An 18,826-nucleotide genomic window follows, 5' to 3' on the forward strand; every position below is an offset into this window, starting at 1 on the left:
TAGTTGAGGCCAGAATGTTGTGTAATTTCAATTTAAAAATTAGATATAGCTACAGGGGGCTAAAGGAATCAAGGTGGGGGGTCGATCAGGGTATTGAAATTGATGGTTCAGCCAGGATCATAACGAATGGCGGAGCAGGCCCGAATGGCGTCCTCCTGCTTCTATTTTCTATATATATTTCGATGTATTTTTTTTTTAAAAGGGGCTTAAGATGGTGACGGTCACAATCTAAAGTTGATGAACTCAACATTGGGTCCTGAGGGCTGCAACGTGTCCAACCGAAAGAGATGCTGCTGCTCCCCAGACCATTTAGGAATTTTGATCCTAGAGTTGCTAGTTCTTATTGCAACCTCTTACACCTCTAACACATTCTCCCTTCCTTCGGTTCCAGGGAAGAGTCAAAAACTCTGCTTTCTGTCCTAATAGATGCTGCCAGACCTGCTAAATTTTCCCCATCCCCTGATCTTATTTCAGATTCCAGCATCTGCAGCATTTTGCTTATTTTAGTGAATTTCACTCAGGTGCCCCAGCAACATCCATGACCAGATAATCATCTCCACTGGGCAAAGCAAGGCTTAACCCCAACATTTGAACAGCCACTCTTGATGGAACTGGGGCATGTTAAGCGCCCTGCGCTAATCCGTGGGTGTCTCCCTCTCGGGGATTGGAATGAAATCCAGCTCCCGGACAGCCGAAGGGAGGAGGAAAGAACTCGAGTGCGGGAAGCTGGTAGCGACCGGAGCTCGGGCTAGTGGGACCGGAAGTGGTTCGTGGCGCCGGGTTTGAGCGGGAAAATTCGGGAGGCGGGGGGGAGGGGCTGCGAGATCACGTGAGAGCGCATCTCGCTGACGATTGGCCCTCAGCTGTTGCGATGGAGATGGGGCCGGAAGGAAGCGGAAAAGTCGCTGTCCACCGGGCCCGCAGCCGCCGAGTTTCCTGGCCAGACTGGGGGGCGGAGTGGACGGTAAGACCGCAGTTCTTGTGCAGGGATTAGCGATTCATCCCCTAGCGCGGCTCAGGAGCCTCGGCTGGTAAGATGCAGGACTCACTGGTCTCTGCCGCTTTTTGTTTCTGCTCGCCTCTTCCACTGTCCCTGGAAACAGGCGGCCTCTAGAGATCATCGCCCTCGGCTGTCAGCGTCTGCCCTCTTCATTTACTCCACTAGCGCACTACAGCTGCAGACTTTGCAATGTGTGTTGATTTCAGCATTGAGTGACAGATTAGCCTAGGAATGTGAAGATATCAACAATGTCCAGGTCACATATGTTGACAGATAGCGGCAATAACCTGGACCATAACATTTTTCTACATTATGGTCAAACCAAACATTTTATACGTGTGTGAGAGCCTGTCCATTTGCTGCTGAAGATGTTCTGGTATGGAATGTTAGTGCAGCCTTGTCAACATAGAGTCACTCTCTGAGGACTTGCTGCACTTTCATCTTGGATTTCATGCCGGCAAGGTTGAAACAGCTTTCTGTCAGTTCTGGTACGGAAGTAGACATCCTCTGTGGCTGAGAATAACAAAGAGAACAATATGTTAAAGAGTGAGAATGTAACTGACTCCATTGTAGGTCACACTGTGCATTGACACACACATAATGTTCAATGTCCACCTTTTCCATGAGAGACAGGCTTTCTATGGTGTCTGGAATTGCCTCAGTCGCCACATTCCAGGGCTAAGAAATTTTCACACTTCAATTATACCTTCAAAATGTTTTTCTGACCTCTGTCTCCTTTCCACCTCCTTTGCTTCACTTGACCTGTGCTTGATGTTATGCATGCTTTCTTCTGCTTGTGCCTGATCTGGCCCATTGCCTCTGCTGATTGGCAGCTTTGGACAGTGCCAGAATAACAGCAATCATTGGCTGACAAGGTTGTGCCAGTCCCTAGTCCTTCATTTGTTACTTGCCTTATATAAGCATAGGTGTTTGTTCTGCATTAGTGGTGATTTTGTTGTTGTAGAAGCAAAGGACATGGCAGGCATTTTCTTCAGATCTGGAGTATAAGGTAAAGCAGGACTGGATAAAGTACCTGCCTCTGTCTTAAGTTGCTGGCCACTTAGATTCATTGCTTTAATTAACACCTAATGCTGAAAATCATGGCCATGGCCTTTAAAAAGCTACGGGGTTAAAAATCCTGGATTGTGCTGAGGCATCATATGGCGACAGCTGAAGATGATCGGTAAAACTAGGCTGGGGACGACCCAAACCCCCGTCAGGCATACGAGCACAAAACCCTCCTTGCTGTTAATTCTGTTCCAAGGCCCCAGGAGCTGGGAGTTCAGTTGTTGAGCTGTTGGCAGGTAGTAGTTTGCACAGTTACCTATTTGAAATGCTGCTCTTTTTAAGGCTGAAGCAAGGTGCTGGTTATAATTAACAGATCATGCAAGAACACGGTTTTGATTAATTGCTGAAGTAAATTGATCAACTCTCATTGTGCATAGCCCGTCCTTACCCTTTTTACCCTGTCCTGAACCTCAAGTGAGTGGATTTGAATAAAGAGTTGCAGCCTAACCCGAACACAAAACTGCTGAATTGGAAAGAACTCCAACAATGACAGTGTTCCATGGCCCTGAGCCACACACTGGCTCGACATGAGCTGTTCTGTGAAGGAGGCACAACCTGCTCTCAGCACCCAGGTATTGCTGATACTTTGGTTGGGTTCACATTCTGTTCCTTTATAATGAGGTAAAATCCCAGCCAGATGAACTGTTCGATTTGGAGTCCGACTGTATTCATTTTATGGTACTTACAATTTCTAGTGTGTCAAATAATGTTCAAAGTTTTGTTGATGCAGATATCCAGTTTGCATTAGTTAGTAGGTGAACAAATCCATAATTAAATTACTAGCATCTGCTGATGTTACCATATTTAGAGCAGACTGGCCAGTTGGCCTTTGTGGAACGTGGTCAGATGCAAATATTTCCTTTGATTGTGCTGATTTCTCTTTTACCTGAAGTTGTTTGTAAAATGCATTGTCCAACATGCTATAATGTGGACATATTTTGAAATACTGAGGTGATTTTCTAAAATGCACTGCTCCACAGTCTTGATGGTTGCAGAAGGTGAACAAAGGGAAACTAATGTTTCTAACCATTGAAAGTCTAATCATTCCAAACATTTGAAGTGGCCAAGAAGCACTTGCATTTACTACAGAACATAAAAAGTGCTCGAATTACCTGAATCCCTGTCACAAACATATTTCAGACATTTTTGTCTTTGCCTATTCGTTTTCAGATCTTTATTTCTTGTGCCACTCTCATCCCTGATCTCCCAGGACTATAACTCTGGGTGGTGTTCCACCATCTCTCCAAGTGTTTACTGCAGTCAATGATGACCTTCGCTCCCTTATATTTTAATGGAGCTTTTTACTTGGTTGTTGGATCTGCTGCATTTTTGATCTCGCCATATATGCCCCTAGCATTCCCTGTGTTGAAGGACATCTGGATATTCTGGTAGAGTTGTAAGCTAGTACTCAATGGCAAAGTGCCCAGAGGTCTGTTGGACTTTTACTTCAAACCCCTTTTAGTGCATTCAGTTTCTTCTTGCCCTGATCTCTCTTGTAATTAATGAGAGCAGACTGCTTGGCTTCAATAACTAGTTCCAGCACAATCATGTTAGTCTTGTACCAGCCACTGCCTTTCTGCTCTTGTTTCCCTTATGCTGAAAGTGTGGCATTGTTGATGGTATCTCGAAGTATGTTCCATTTTGCTTCTTCTCTGTGGGAATACTGGAGACCACTTTTGTTATCTTTATTAGTGTCACAAGTAGGCTTACATTAATACTGCAATGGAGTTACTGTGAAAAGCCCCTAGGCACCCTACACCGGTGCCTGTTCGGCTACACAGAGGGAGAATTCAGAATGCCCAATTGACCTAACAAGCACGTCTTTCGGGACTTGTGGAAGGAAACCGTAGCGCCTGGAGGAAACCAACACAGACACAGGGAGAACATGCAGACTCCGCACAGACAGTGACCCAAGCTGGGAATTGAACCTGGGACCCTAGCACTGTGAAGCAACAGTGCTATCCGCTGGGCTACCGTGATCAATCTCACTTGGAACTGTAGGTTTTATCTTGCCAGGGAGACTGGTGATGTTGATACGAGCTTTAAGGGTTGCATCCTAATCCTTCTGCACACCAGAGAGTAATGTGTATCACAGTCGGCACTTGAGGTAGCTGCATGTATTAAAAGAGTCACATCTAGTGATGATCAGATCAAGATTGATGCCAAAGTCCTAAATGTTCATATCTCCAGGCTACCTTGTGGCATGGTTTGTTCTGAAAGACAATGTTAGTTACGCAAAGCTCAAATCGTCTCTGTCCATTTTCAATTAACCTTCCCAAGCCATGATGTACAAGGCAAGAGGGCCATGCTTCATGGCCCACGCCCACACTTGCATCAAAATGTCCAGCCTTGGGGTTTCTGCTGATCACCATGTCAAGCCCCTCGTACAAACTGTAGGGGAGCACAGTATTGGAACATAGACATTCCTGAGGTTGACTGACGCTATTTGAGTTGAGTCGCAGATGGCAAGCAGTGGTTCTGAACAATTTGTAGGAGGGGGGGCAGGTTCTCTTGAGACCAGTGATATCATGAATCTACATCAATGTTCATCCTATGTCCAGCCCCATCTTGACCATTGCAGCGATATCAGATCAGTTAGAGGTCGTCTGTCAGTCCTGTGCACATTGTCCTGATGTTGCAGCTTGCCAATCGAAGAGTTTGCATCTTCTTTCTTTTTGCTTGTTTGCCTGCCTGGTGTGGTGGATTCTGTCCACTTGTTGAGCAAATACTTTAACCTCCAAGCATCTATTGAAGCAGATGGACTGCGGCAGGTCAGCATGTTAATAGTCGAAGGTTGCCCAACTTGTGCTATTACATTTTTGTGATTTTGAGGTGGCGGTGGCTGCCTAGCGGGACAAAATGCTCCTTCCCACTGGAAAGACACCCATAGCACCTGCTCTCACTGCCAGACGTTGAGCTTGTGTAAAGGTCCTTCCTATTTAATCCATGTCCATTCTCTTATTTCCCCTTTCTTTTATTTTTACCATTACATTTTTGATTCACGGATGATTAATGGTCATATATCTCTGAGGCAAGTGGCCTGTGCCTTTCATTCAAGCAGAGGATTTAAGCAGCAAGAGAAATAGCTCTACTTGCCTGTGCTGGTTCATAGTGAAGTTGTGGACTGACCGGCACCAATAGGCTGGGATACGGTTTGATTATTATGGCTAGTGAATTGGCCCAAAAGGCTGAGTGCCTCTGTACACACTAGCTGAGGTCTGTCACTTTGCACATCTTGCATGGGAAGTAGGATGCTGTCGTCACTCGTCTCACATACCGTGGGTAGATCCTCAGTAGCTGCTTGTTGTTCACTTGGGTTGGGTAAATTGTCAGAGTCTTCATCTGGTGGCGCAAACAATGTGGGTGGACTGTCATTGTCTTGCTGTTGTCCTTCATTTGGGCTTGGACTGTCATCGTCGCTTTATTCTTCACTGTAGCATGATAGAACGTCATGGTCGTCCCGCTGTGCACTGGAGCATGGTAGACTGTCATAGTCTTCCTGCTGTTTACTGGAGCATGGCAGACTTGCATCGTCTGCTGCTAGTTGGTCAGAGGAGGTTGCTAGACCGTCATGGTCTTGTTCCTGCAAGGACTGCACGTCGGAGTCTTGCGTTGCTTCTATCGTGGAGGCTGTCCACGAGCTCGCTGCGGAGGCTTGTGACACTGGAGTCACGTCTTGTGTGTGCAAGGACTGCACTCCGGAGTCTTGCGTTTCTTCTATCGTGGAGTCTGTCCACGAGCTCGCTGTGGAGGCTTGTGACACAGGAGTCACTTCTTGTTTGTGCAAGGATTGCGCTCTGGAGTCTTGCGTTTCTTCTTTCGTAGAGTCGGGAACCCTGAGTGGTGCGTGGACCACGCTCTGTGTGGCAGCAGGCCGCTCTCTTTGGGCTTGTACCGCTCTCTGTCTCTTGGTGTCAGGCCGCAGCATAATCCTGCACTCACGAGTCGGGATGTCATATCTGCTGGGCTGAAGATCCTCAAATGCGAAGAAATAGTCGTCGGGGAAATCAATGTGCAATACGTCTAGTTGTGGTTCGGATTTGGTACTGGGGTAGCCTCCCAAGGTGAAAGGTTCGTCTGAGTCATTGTCTTCTAGGACCATATCATCACTGTTTGCGTCGGAGCTGGCATTGGGCTCGCGAGGTCCAGAGAAAATGTAAATGTCGGTATCGAAATATTCAAGGTCGGAATCATCAGTTTGGGCGTAGGTAACTGCTTGTTGCAGGGTTCTTCGGAGGTTAATTTCATTTCCTGGTTCAATTTGAGACATTGTGCTGTCATTCCAGGTGAAATAAGGTTGTTTTACGGCTTTAAAAGATTTTTTTCATTGACTTGGGACGTTTCCCCTTTAAATGGGCGTGGTCTGGGGCCTCTGACCTCATGACGCATGTGACATCATCCGTAGGAAGCGTTTGTGCATGCGCAAATCGCTGTTCCTGTACCGATGGCCGTTTTCGGGATTGCGCATGCGCGGCGTCTCGCGCATGCGCAAAACGGACCTTCCCGTTCTGTGCGCTTCTCGCGCAACTGTGCAAGTGCAGTCCCTTTAGAAAGATGGCCGCCGATCAAAATTGTTCTCTGCTCCGGGATTTCGGCCTCGTGGTGAGTACTGGCGGCGATGGTGAAGAGAAGCTCTGTCTCTTCAGCATCGACCAGGTCTTCTAGTTCGGCTGCTACCAGGAAGATTTCAAACATTTGCCGGAATACCCGCCAGTTTTCGCGGAGATCGCCATGGCACTGGAGTTGCTGCGGAACCCGGATCTCGAACATCTTGCCTGGGTATTGTTGCTGGTTGTCACTGTATGCTGAGGTATGGCTGTATGAATTGAAACAGTTCAGTCCTGGTACCATGATTTGTTCTGTCGTAGGTGTAACATAAGCGGCTTCCTTGTGGTGCACTTGACAAAGGAAGTTCAGACGTGGAGATAACTTCAACACGTTTATTAAACTATTTACACTTCTATTACTCGGGTTCGACACTACTGCTAATCCTACTATAGCTATCCAGACTGACTAACCAGTTGCTGCAATCCACGTGGTGGGTGTAATATTGAATCAACCCTGTGTCTCTACTCACTGACTGTCTCCACTGGAAAGAGGCAGATCATGTGTGTGGTGTCTTTTATATATGGGTTGGTGTAGTGCCCTCCTGTGGTGGTGTCACCTCCTGTGTGTATCGTGAATGTCCATTGGTCATGTCCTATCTACCTGATCTATTGGTTGTGTGTGTGTGATGTCTCTTGTGCTCTCTCTAGTGTCTAGCTAGCCAACATGTATTTACATTGATGCACATCACCACAATCTCAAGGCCTGATTTCTTCTGAAAACACCTTAATTCTGGACTCTCTCTCTGAATTCCACTCTAAAGAAACTTCAACATTTCTAAATCTGACATGCCATGCTCTTTATTAAGCTCTACTAGCTTTTCACATTTGTCCTGCAGACTACCACAAACTCCCTGATTTACCAATGCACCCTACTCTGTCTGAATTTGCGGATCCTTCTGTGCCTTTCTCCACAGAAGTTTTTTAACATCTTCTGATTCAACAGACTAGATGCTGCTCATTGATCTGATTCTGGACTCTGTGCATATTTTCTACTCTGGATCCCCCTCCCACCTCGCTCCCCCTGTAGCATCGTCACGGCCGTATTCGCTGAACTTGCTCCCTAAATCTCTGCTTTGCTACTTTTCTTCCTGACTTTAAAAGACCCCTCAAAACCTGTCTTTATAACCATATTTTTGGTCACATTTTCTAAATCGTCGACTCTCGCACAGGATCTGATTGCTCTTACTAATGCATTGGGATGTTTTATTATATTATAAGATGCTAAATAAATGCATGTTTATGAGTAAACTAAATACTCCTGTAACTTCATTCTGCTAAAATTACAGAAATAATTACATCCAACATTGGTTCAAAAAATGGAAATGTAAGTTAAACTAGATACTTATCGTTCAAAGGCAGTGTCTTGTTTGGTGCAATAGAAGAAACGTCTAGTGAGCAATTCAATCAAATGTTTGAGTAAATTGAATTTTTCTTTCTTTTTATGATTAGCATTCAAATCACTGACAGTTGCAATATATAATGAAGTGGAATGGCACACGGCGATCAATCATCCCAAGAACTGTGCCTGATAGATAAGACTATCACCAGGTACATGGTTACTGTCTTTACTGTACTAAATATTCAAATGCTCAAAGAATACATTTCTTGGAATTACTTATATTTTATACTCTGACTATCCAGCAGGAGACAAATGTTCTTAAATCATGTACAATCTAATTAACGCTTTGCTACCATAAAATGTATTTTAAATGATTGCACAGGATGTGAGCGCCACTTGCTAGGCCTTGTTGTCCATCCCTAATTGCCCTTGAGAAACATAGGAGCATAGAAAATAGGAGCAGGAGGAGGCCATTCGGCCCTTCGATCCTGCTCTGCCATTCGTTATGATCATGGCTGATTATCCAACTAATAGCCTAATCCCACCTTTTCCCCATGTACTTTGATCCACTTCTACCAAATGCTGTATCCAATTTCATCTTGAAATCACACAACATTTTGGCCTCAACTACTTTCTGTGATAGCGAATTCCACAGATTCACCACTCTGGGTGAAGAAATTTCTCCTCACCTCAGTCCTAAAAGGTTTACCCCTTATCCTCAAATTATGACCCCCTCATTCTGGATTCCACCACCATCGGGAACATCTTTCGTGCATCCACCCTGCCTCATACTGTAGTACTGTTAGAATTTTATAAGTTTCAATGAGATCCCCTCTCACTCTTCTAAACTCTAGTGAATATAAGAGACCATAAAACACAGGAGCAGAATAAGGCCATTTGGCCCATTGTGTCTGCTCCCCCATTAAATCATGGCTCATTTGTTTCTCCTCCCCATTCTCCTGCCTTCTTCCCATAACCCAATATCCCCTATTAATAAATATATTCCGAACCAACTTAGTCTCTCCTCTTGAGAGTCCAGCCATCCCAGGAATCAGCCTGATAAACCTTCGCTGGTTTAGCACACTGGGCTAAATCACTGGCTTTTAAAGCAGACCAAGGCAGGCCAGCAGCACGGTTCGACTCCTGTACCAGCCTCCCCGAACAGGCGCCGGAATATGGCAACTAGGGGCTTTTCACAGTAACTTAATTTGAAGCCTACTTGTGACAATAAGCGATTTTCATTTCATTTCATTTCATAGCAAGAACATCCTTCCTCAGATTAGGGTACCAGATCGGCACACTCCTGGTGTGGCCTCACTAATGCCCTATACAATTGTAGTAAAACATCCCTATTTCTATACTATCCCTTTCCTATACTCAAATCCTGCAGTGCATTGCGGAAATGGTACACACTGCTGCAACTGTGCATCACGTAGCACAGTGGGTTAGCACTGTTGCTTCACAGCGCCAGGGTCCCAGGATCAATTCCCGGCTTGGGTCACTGTCAGCGCGGAGTCTGCACGTTCTCCCCGTGTCTGCATGGGTTTCCCCCGGGTGCTCCGGTTTCCTCCAACAAGTTGGATTGGATTTGTTTATTGTCACGTGTACCGAGGTACAGTGAAAAGTATTTTTCTGCGAGCAGCTCAACAGATCATTAAGTACATGAGAAGAAAAGGGAATAAAAGAAAATACATAATAGGGCAACACAACAGATGCAATGTAACTACAAAAGCACTGGCATCGGATGAAGCATACAGGGTGTAGTGTTAATGAAATCAGTCCATAAGAGGGTCATTTAGGAGTCTGGTGACAGTGGGGAAGAAGCTGTTTTTGAGTCTGTTCGTGCGTGTTCTCAGACCTCTATCTCCTGCCTGATGGAAGAAGTTGGAAGAGTGAGTAAGCCGGGTGGGAGGGATCTTTGATTATACTGCCCACTTTCCCCAGGCAGCGGGAGGTGTAGATGGAGTCAATGGATGGGAGGCAGGTTCGTGTGATGGACTGGGCGGTGTTCACGACTCTCTGGAGTTTCTTGCGGTCCTGGGCCGAGCAGTTGCCATACCAGGCTGTGATGCCGCCTGATAGGATGCTTTCTATGGTGCATCTGTAGAAGTTGGTAAGAGTCAATGTGGACATGCCGAGTTTCCTGAGGAAGTATAGGCGCTGTTGTGCTTTCTTGGTGGTAGCGTCGACGTGGGTGGACCAGGACAGATTTTTGGAGATGTGCACCCCTAGGAATTTGAAACTGCTAACCATCTCCACCTCGGCCCCGTTGATGCTGACAGGGGTGTGTACAGTACTTTGCTTCCTGAAGTCAATTACCAGCTCTTTCGTTTTGCTGGCATTGAGGGAGAGATTGTTGTTGCTACACCACTCCACTAGGTTCTCTATCTCCCTCCTGTATTCGGACTCATTGTTATTCGAGATCCGGCCCACTATGGTCGTATCGTCAGTAAACTTGTAGATGAAGTTGGAACCAAGTTTTGCCACGCAGTCGTGTGTGTACAGGGAGTAGAGTAGGGGGCTAAGTACGCAGCCTTGCGGGGCGCCGTGTGGAGGACTATTGTGGAGGAGGTGTTGTTGTTAATTCTTACTGATTGTGGTCTGTTGGTCAGAAGATCGAGGATCCAGTTGCAGAGTGGGGAGCCAAGTCCTAGGTTTTGGAGCTTGGCTGGGATTATGGTGTTGAAGGCGGAGCTGTAGTCAATAAATAGGAGTCTAATGTAGGAGTCCTTGTTTTCGAGATGCTCTAAGGATGAGTGTAAGGCCAGGGAAATGGTGTCTGATGTGGACCGGTTGCAGCGGTATGCGAATTGCAGTGGATCAAGGCGTTCTGCGAGTATGGAGGTGATGCGCTTCATGATCAACCTCTTGAAGCACTTCATTACGACTGAAGTCAGGGCCACTGGTCGGTAGTCATTGAGGCACGTTGCCTGGTTCTTCTTTGGTACCGGTAAGATGGTGGTCTTCTTGAAGCAGGTGGGGACCTCGGAGTGGAGTAGGGACAGGTTAAAGATGTCCGTGAATACCTCTGCCAGCTGGTCCGCGCAGGCTCTGACTGCACGACCAGGGATCCCGTCTGGGCCCGTCGCCTTCCGAGGGTTCGCTTTCAGGAAGGCCAATCTGACTTCGGAAGCTGTGATGGTGGGTATGGGTGAATTATGGGCTGCTGGGGCACTCGGCAGCGGATTGTTGCTTACCTGCTCGAACCGAGCATAGAATGCATTGAGTTCATCGGGGAGTGGTGCGCTGCTGCCAGAGATACTGTTCAGCTTCGCTTTGTAGCCCGTTATATTGTTTAGTCCTTGCCACAACCGCCGAGAGTCTGTCTGTGACTCTAGCTTGGTTTGATATTCTCTCTTGGCATTCCGGATGGCTTTGCGGAGGTCGTACCTGGATTTCTTGTATAGGTCAGAGTCGTCTGCCTTGAACGCCTCAGACCTGTCCTTCAGTAGGGAGTCAATCTCGCGATTGAGCTATGATTTCCGGTTGGGGAACGCACGTACTGCTTTCTTTGGCACGCAGTCGTCCACACGTTTGCTGATGAAGTCTGTGACGGTGGTGGCATATTCATTTAAGTTGGTCGCTGAGTTCTTAAATATGTACCAGTCCACTGTCTCTAAGCAGTCACGTAAGAGCTCTTCTGTCTCCTCGGACCAGCACTGCACAACCTTCTTAGCTGGATTCTCCTGCTTGAGTTTCTGCTTGTATGCCGGGAGAAGGAGCACCGTCTTATGGTCTGATTTCCCAAAGTGCGGTCGGGGGATGGAACGGTAGGCGCCCTTGATTTTTGAGTAGCAGTGGTCAAGAGTGTTGTCGCCCCTGGTGGGACAGGAGATGTGCGGGTGGAATTTTTTTTGGCAGTATACTCTTGAGGTTGGTCTTGTTGAAGTCTCCGGCCACGATAAACAAGGCCTCCGGGTGTTCTGTTTCGTAGTTGTTTATTACTGTGTATAGTTCGTCCAGCACCTTCCTCACTGCTGCCTGGGGTGGGATGTAGACCGCTGTGATAATGGCTGAAGTGAACTCGCGTGGAAGATAATATGGACGGCACTTCACGGTCAGGTGTTCCAGGTCTGGGGAGCAGTAGGTCGCCAGAGTCGCCACATCCAAGCACCAGGAGGAGTTGATGAGGAGGCAAACCCCTCCACCCTTCGCTTTGCCTGATGATGCCGTGCGGTCCGCCCGGTGAATTGAGAAGCCTTCAGGTTGTATGGCACAATCCGGTGAGGCAGGGGTGAGCCATGTCTCTGTGAAACAGAGCACACAGCAGTCTCTTACTTCCCTCTGAGAGGTAAGTCTGGCGTTAAGTTCATCCAGCTTGTTTTCGATCGCTTGTTCGTTTGCCAGGAGTATGCTGGGGAGAGGGGTCTTGAAACCGCGTTGCTTCAGTCTAACCTGCAGACCGCAGCGTTTCCCTCGCTTCCTCGGTCGGCGGCTGCTGCTGGATGATCCTGGGATCCGATGGCCGATGTCGGCTCTTGTGGAAGGTAGGTAGTTGCGTCTGGCGGGGTCCAGGGCACTGGCGGGGACCAGGGCGCTGTTTACGTCTCTGGGGTCGCGTCTGGCAGGGTCTCGTGCACTGGTTGAGGTAGAGGGGTTGCTATGGGGGCATGTTTGCGATCTGGATGGGTCCCGGCGTTCTGCGGGCGTGGGAATACCTTGCAGCGCGTTGGGGTCCTCGTGCGCGGTCTCTGCCGTTTCGGGGGTCCTGGGTTGTGGGCAGGGGCTTCCTGAGGCAGGTTGGGCTGGATCCCGTGGTCTGTTCCCTCCCTGGGCGCTCCTGGAGTCGGATCTTGAAGTAGGCCCGGTCGAGCCTCCACGTGGATTTTTCTTTCTTCCATCACCAGGTAGGTCGGGTCGCTGGGCGGGTCTTTCGGGGTCGGGTTGCTGGGCGGGTTTCTCGGGGTCGCGTTGGGCCGGGTCTTGCCGTAGGGGGTCGGGTCGGGAGCTCCGGGGACTGGGCAAGGCGATCCGGGGGCTGGCGTAGGTAGTTAGGCCGGGTTTTGAGCTCCGAGGTCCGGGTCGGCTCCAAATCGAGGTTGGGGCTTCACTTCCGGTTTGGGCCCGATCTTCTTCCAGGTCGCGGAGGTCAGGTCGGGTCAGGTCAAAAGGCCTCCAAGGGCCTCGGAGGATGTTCATGCCTGCAAGAGAGGATAAAAGAGAGAGGTTAGTAATAATGTTAGGTTTAGAATTAAATTTTAAAAGATTAGAACGAGTATAAGTTAAGTAAAAAGTGGATCTGTTCGTGAGAGCTCGCAGAGAGTCGCCTCGCTCCGGCGCCATGTCCGGAAAGACGTGCTTGTTAGGTAATTTGGACGTTCTGAATTCTCCCTCAGTGTACACGAACAGGTGTCGGAGTGTGGCGACTAGGGGATTTTCACAGTAACTTAATTGCAGTGTTAATGTATGCCTACTTGTGACAGTAATAAAGATTATTATCAGTGGTAGAGGGAGTGAATGGTGAGGATGCTGGATGGGGTAGTGACCAAGCAGGCTGCTTTATCCTAGATGGTGTCGAGCTTTCTGAGTGTTGTTTAAGCCAACGCTGATCCAGGCAAGTGGAGAGTATTCCTCACACTCCTGACTTGTGCCCTGTACATGGTGGACAGCTGTGGGTTTTGGGAGCCAGCAAGTGAGTTACTTAAGAATTCTCAGACTCTGACATGCTCTTGGAGCCACACATCTGATTGAGTTGTGTTTCTGATCACTGGTAACCCCCAGATGTTAATGGTAATGCCACTGAATCTCAAAAGAAGATGGTTAGATTCACTCCAATGGCACTTGTATGGCACGAATGTTACTTCAAATTTGAATCCATTAAAGTAAAGAGCATAAACTATGAGCTTTCACTTGAATATAACATGGTTTTAGTTTAGCGGGGAAACCACTGCAGTTGCCCAAGAATCTTAAATTAAAATCTCTGTCACTATCTCTTGCTATTTGTCCATATGCATGTTTGTTAAACATGTTCTCTCCAACTCTGTTCGCAGCTTTGTTTCTGTGTATTATGGAACCAAATTTATAGTCGTAGATGGTTTTGTAACTTTACCATGGCCTACTGATACAGGTAACAGTCAGTGAACAAGTCTTCTTTCAGGCTTCTTTCAAAGCCTTACCTTCAGGATTTGCTTGGAAGTTTATAATTGGATTTGTCAATTTGTTCACTCTATTTGATGAATTGCTTCTTGTCTTAGTGTCTGGCTGAGACTGAAATCTTGTTGAATGTGGATACATGAATACACTTTATCACACAGTGTTAGTTTCTGGTATCTCTTCATTAGTTTATAATCTTAGCCATTCCATATACTGAAGGTTGTGAGTAGAGATTCTAAACTTTTTTTGTGGGGCGGGGAAGATTTGACCAAAGAACAAACAAACAAAAGAAAATTACAGCACAGGAACAGGCCCTTCGGCCCTCTCGGCCTGCGCCGATCCAGATCCTTTATCTAAACCTGTCTTCTATTTTCCAAGGATCTACTTCCCTCTGTTCCCCGCCCGTTCATATATCTGTCTAGATGCATCTTAAATGATGCTATCGTGCCTGCCTCTACCACTCCGCTGGCAAAGCGTTCCAGGCACCCACCACCCTCTGCATAAACAAATTTCCACGCACATCTCCCTTAAACTTTCCCCCTCTCACCTTGAAATCGTGACCCCTTGTAATTGACACCCCCACTCTTGGAAAAAGCTTGTTGCTATCCACCCTGTCCATACCTCTCATAATTTTGTAGACCTCAATCAGGTCCCCCCTCAACCTCCGTCTTTCCAACGAAAACAATCCTAATCTACTCAACCTTTCTTCATAGCTAGCACCCTCCATACCAGGCAACATCCTGGTGAACCTCCTCTGCACCCTCTCTAAAGCATCCACATCCTTCTGGTAATGTGGCGACCAGAACTGCACGCAGTATTCCAAATGTGGCCTAACCAAAATTCTATACAACTGTAACATGACCTGCCGACTCTTGTACTCAATACCCCGTCCAATGAAGGCAAGCATGCTGTATGCCTTCTTGACCACTCTTATCGACCTGCGTTGCCACCTTCAGGGTACAATGGACCTGAACTCCCAGATCTCTCTGTACATCAATTTTCCCCAGGACTCTTGCATTGACCATATAGTCCGCTCTTGAATTAGATCTTCCAAAATGCATCACCTCGCATTTGCCTGGATTGAAATCCATCTGCCATTTCTCTGCCCAACTCTCCAATCTATCTATATTTTACTGTATTCTCTGACAGTCCTCCTCGCTATCTGCAACTCCACCAACCTTAGTATCATCTGCAAACTTGCTAATCAGACCACCTATACCTTCGTCCAGATCATTTATGTATATCGCAAACAACAGTGGTCCGAGCACGGATGCCTGTGGAACACCACTAGTCACCTTTCTCCATTTTGAGGCACTCCCTTCCACCACTACTCTCTGTCGCCTGTTGCCCAGCCAGTTCTTTATCCATCTAGCTAGTACACCCTGAACCCCATACGACTTCACTTTTTCCATCAACCTGCCATGGGAAACTTTATCAAACGCCTTACTGAAGTCCATGTATATGACATCTACAGCCCTTCCCTCATCAATTAACTTTGTCACTTCCTCAAAGAATTCTATTACGTTTGTAAGACATGACCTTCCCTGCACAAAACCATGCTGCCTATCACTGGTAAGTCTATTTTCTTCCAAATGTGAATAGATCCTATCCCTCAGTATCTTCTCCAACAGTTTGCCTACCACTGACGTCAAGCTCACAGGTCTATAATTCCCTGGATTATCCTTGCTACCCTTCTTAAAAAAACGGACAACATTAGCAATTCTCCAGTCCTTCAGGACCTCACCCATGCTCAAGGATGCTGCAAAGATATCTGTTAAGGCCCCAGCTATTTTGTCCCTCGCTTCCCTCAGTAACCTGGGATAGATCCCATCCGGACCTGGGGACTTGTCCACCTCAATGCCTTTTAGAATACCCAAACCTTCCCCCTTCCTTATGCTGACTTGACCTAGAGTATTTAAACATCCATCCCTAGCCTCAACATCCGTCATGTCCCTCTCCTTGGTGAATACCGATGCAAAGTACTCATTAAGAATCTCACCCATTTCCTCTGACTCCACGCATAAATTCCCTCATGTCTTTGAGTGGGCCAATCCTTCCTCTAGTTACCCTCTTGCTCCTTATATACGAATAAGAGGCTTTGGGATTTTCCTTAACCCTGTTAGCCAAAGATATTTCATGATCCCTTTTAGCCCTCTTTATTGCACGTTTGAGATTTGTTCTACTTTCCCTCTATTCCTCCAAAGCTTCATCAGTTTTAAGCCATCTAGATCTTATGTATGCTTCCTTTTTCATCTTAGCTAGTCTCACAATTCCACCCGTCATCCACGATTCCCTAATCTTGCCATTTCTATCCCTCATTTTCACAGGGACATGTCTGTCCTGCACTCTAATCAACCTTTCCTTAAAAGACTCCCACATTTCATTAAACAGCTGCTCCCAATCCACATTCCCTAGCTCCTGCTGAATTTTGTTATACTTGGCCTTTCCCCAATTTAGCACTCTTCCTTCAGGACCACTCTCATCTTTGTCCAAGAGTATTCTAAAACTTACGGAATTGTGATTGCTATTTCCAAAGTAGTCTCCAACTGAAACTTCAACCACCTGGCCGGGATCATTCCCCAATACCAGGTCTAGTATGGCCCCTTCCCGAGTTGGACTATTTACATACTGCTCTAAAAAAACTCTCCTAGATGCTCCTTACAAATTCTGCTCCATCTCCGACACTTCATGAGTCCCATTCAATGTTGGGGAAGTTAAAATCTCCCATCACGACCACCCTATTGCTCCTACATTTTTCTATAATCTGTCTACATATTTGTACCTCTACTTCACGCTCGCTTTTGGGAGGCCTGTAGTAAAGTCCCAACAATGTTACTGCACCCTTCCTATTTCTTAGCTCTACCCATATTGCCTCAGTGCTCGAATCCTCCATCGTGCCCTCCTTAATCATAGCTGTGATATCATCTCTGACCAGTAATCCAACTCCTCCACTCCTTTTATCTCCCTCTCTATCCCTCCTGAAGCATCTATACCTTGGGATATTTAGTGGCCAGTCTTGCCCTTCCCTCAATCAAGTCTCAGTAATACCAATAACATCATATTCCCAGGTACTAATCCAAGCCCCAAGTTCATCTGCCTTACATGCTTACCAGTTCACTCGGATGTTCTGGCGATGAGCTCAAAAGTGACAGGAACAGGAATTCATTGTCTGTTTAACTTCTTGTAAATTGTATCTGAAAGGAAAGGGATGGAAGTAAAACTTGTACTCGCCAATATATTGGGTTCCATTTCATGGTCAAGGTAACAAACCATTTGCTTATTAGGACCACTAGTCTCTGAGTCAGAAGCTGCACAGTTAGAAATCAGTTTCTTGACAGTACAGGGAGTGGAATGCAAACATTGGGTTGTGGGTGCCTGCCTTCTCATTGTTTTATTGGTTTTGGGAAAACCCTTCATGCCATGTAAGACTAGTGTCCACAGCACGGGCTGTCAGACTGTTAATCAACCTGTGCATCCTTCTGTTGCTTTGTACTAGTCACCAAGTGTGAAGATGTTTAAACCACAACTTTATGGTTGAGTTTTAATTTTTAATCAATCGAACAGTCTAAATCTAACTAAGACCTTGCATTTTTCACAGCCAGCCTGCTCACATGAGATAAATGACTTGATAATCTGTCTGAGGTCTTTCACGTGAGGCATAGATATTGGTCAGGATTTGAAGAGAACTTCCCTGCATAATGCCATGAGATCTTTGAGATCATTGGCCTAAGCAGATAGACTTGGTAGCATTTCATTCATAAGATAACATGTTTGATAAAGTACTGTGCTAAGTGTCAACGTAAGCTCTTGTGTTCAAGACAGTGGAGAAAGGTTTGAACCCATTTCCCCCCTGACTTGGAGGCACCGCCTCTTACTGACTGAAGCTGATATTTAACAAATGTTCTTTTGTGGTTTTACACACAACAAAAAAAAAATCTGCCTTTTGTAATAGCAAGTTTATTTTGCAGTGATATGTGTCTGTAATTCACCCAGCATCAAAACCTGTTATTTAAAAATTTGAATGTTTTGCTCCCCAGTTTGAGACATTCCTTGAAAATATTGGGGATATAAAGCTTTCCGGAATTTTATTTTTGAGTTACTTGCCCTCAGTCCAGCTGATACCTTTTTCATTTCTATTTGACCTATTTTAATTTTAAATTCACCTTAAGAAATACAGGATCTTAAATTTAGCTACAAGCAAGGTTCATCTAAAATATGATGGACTATTCAGGTTCACGCTGAAACTGTGTGTTAAGGAACATCGTCATGTTGCAGTGGGCAGGGTTTGGCATCGAGTTTTTCTCTGCTGTTATGGCGATTTCAAGTTTGGCGAGCAAAGACATTTTGTGTCTAATGCATTAATTAGTGTGCCAATCTTAAAATGAATAATACATTGATGACAATTAGGCAATTATTGATAGAATTGCTTTATTTCTACAATTAATCATTGTAGCTGACACTTGCTTTTAAAATATTCTACCATTTATTGAAATTGTTTACCGTAATTAAGCATTTTAAGCTGGTGCTCACACACACTGATGTCAATGAATTGCTTTCCTGGATGTTGAACACCTAATTAACTCTATGTACTAACAGTGAAAGCCAGCTTTGTTCAAGATGAATTCCTGCAACAATGCTGTACATTGGTCATTTACCTAGCAAATAAATTGAAAGACTGGTTGATGCAATTAATTCTAATGGTTTCTAAGAATGTTGCTG

The 18,826-nt window shown here is 46.1% G+C and overlaps 1 protein-coding gene across 4 annotated transcripts in view; it reads left to right on the forward strand.

The window, feature by feature from the left end:
• Positions 1-850: 850 nt before the first annotated feature.
• Positions 851-18,826, forward strand: part of lrrcc1 (leucine rich repeat and coiled-coil centrosomal protein 1) — a 218,278-nt gene continuing 200,302 nt past the window's right edge. For 2 of the 4 annotated variants that reach the window (XM_072467939.1, XM_072467941.1), the window contains exons 1-2: positions 851-964; positions 8,125-8,223. In XM_072467939.1, the coding sequence (XP_072324040.1) occupies positions 8,165-8,223 (59 nt within the window). In that variant the 5' untranslated portion in view covers positions 851-964; positions 8,125-8,164. The other 2 variants (XM_072467940.1, XM_072467943.1) reach the window with 2 other exon arrangements.

The sequence above is a fragment of the Scyliorhinus torazame genome, chromosome 11, assembly GCF_047496885.1.
Source record: "Scyliorhinus torazame isolate Kashiwa2021f chromosome 11, sScyTor2.1, whole genome shotgun sequence".
In the NCBI taxonomy this organism is placed as follows: domain Eukaryota; kingdom Metazoa; phylum Chordata; class Chondrichthyes; order Carcharhiniformes; family Scyliorhinidae; genus Scyliorhinus; species Scyliorhinus torazame.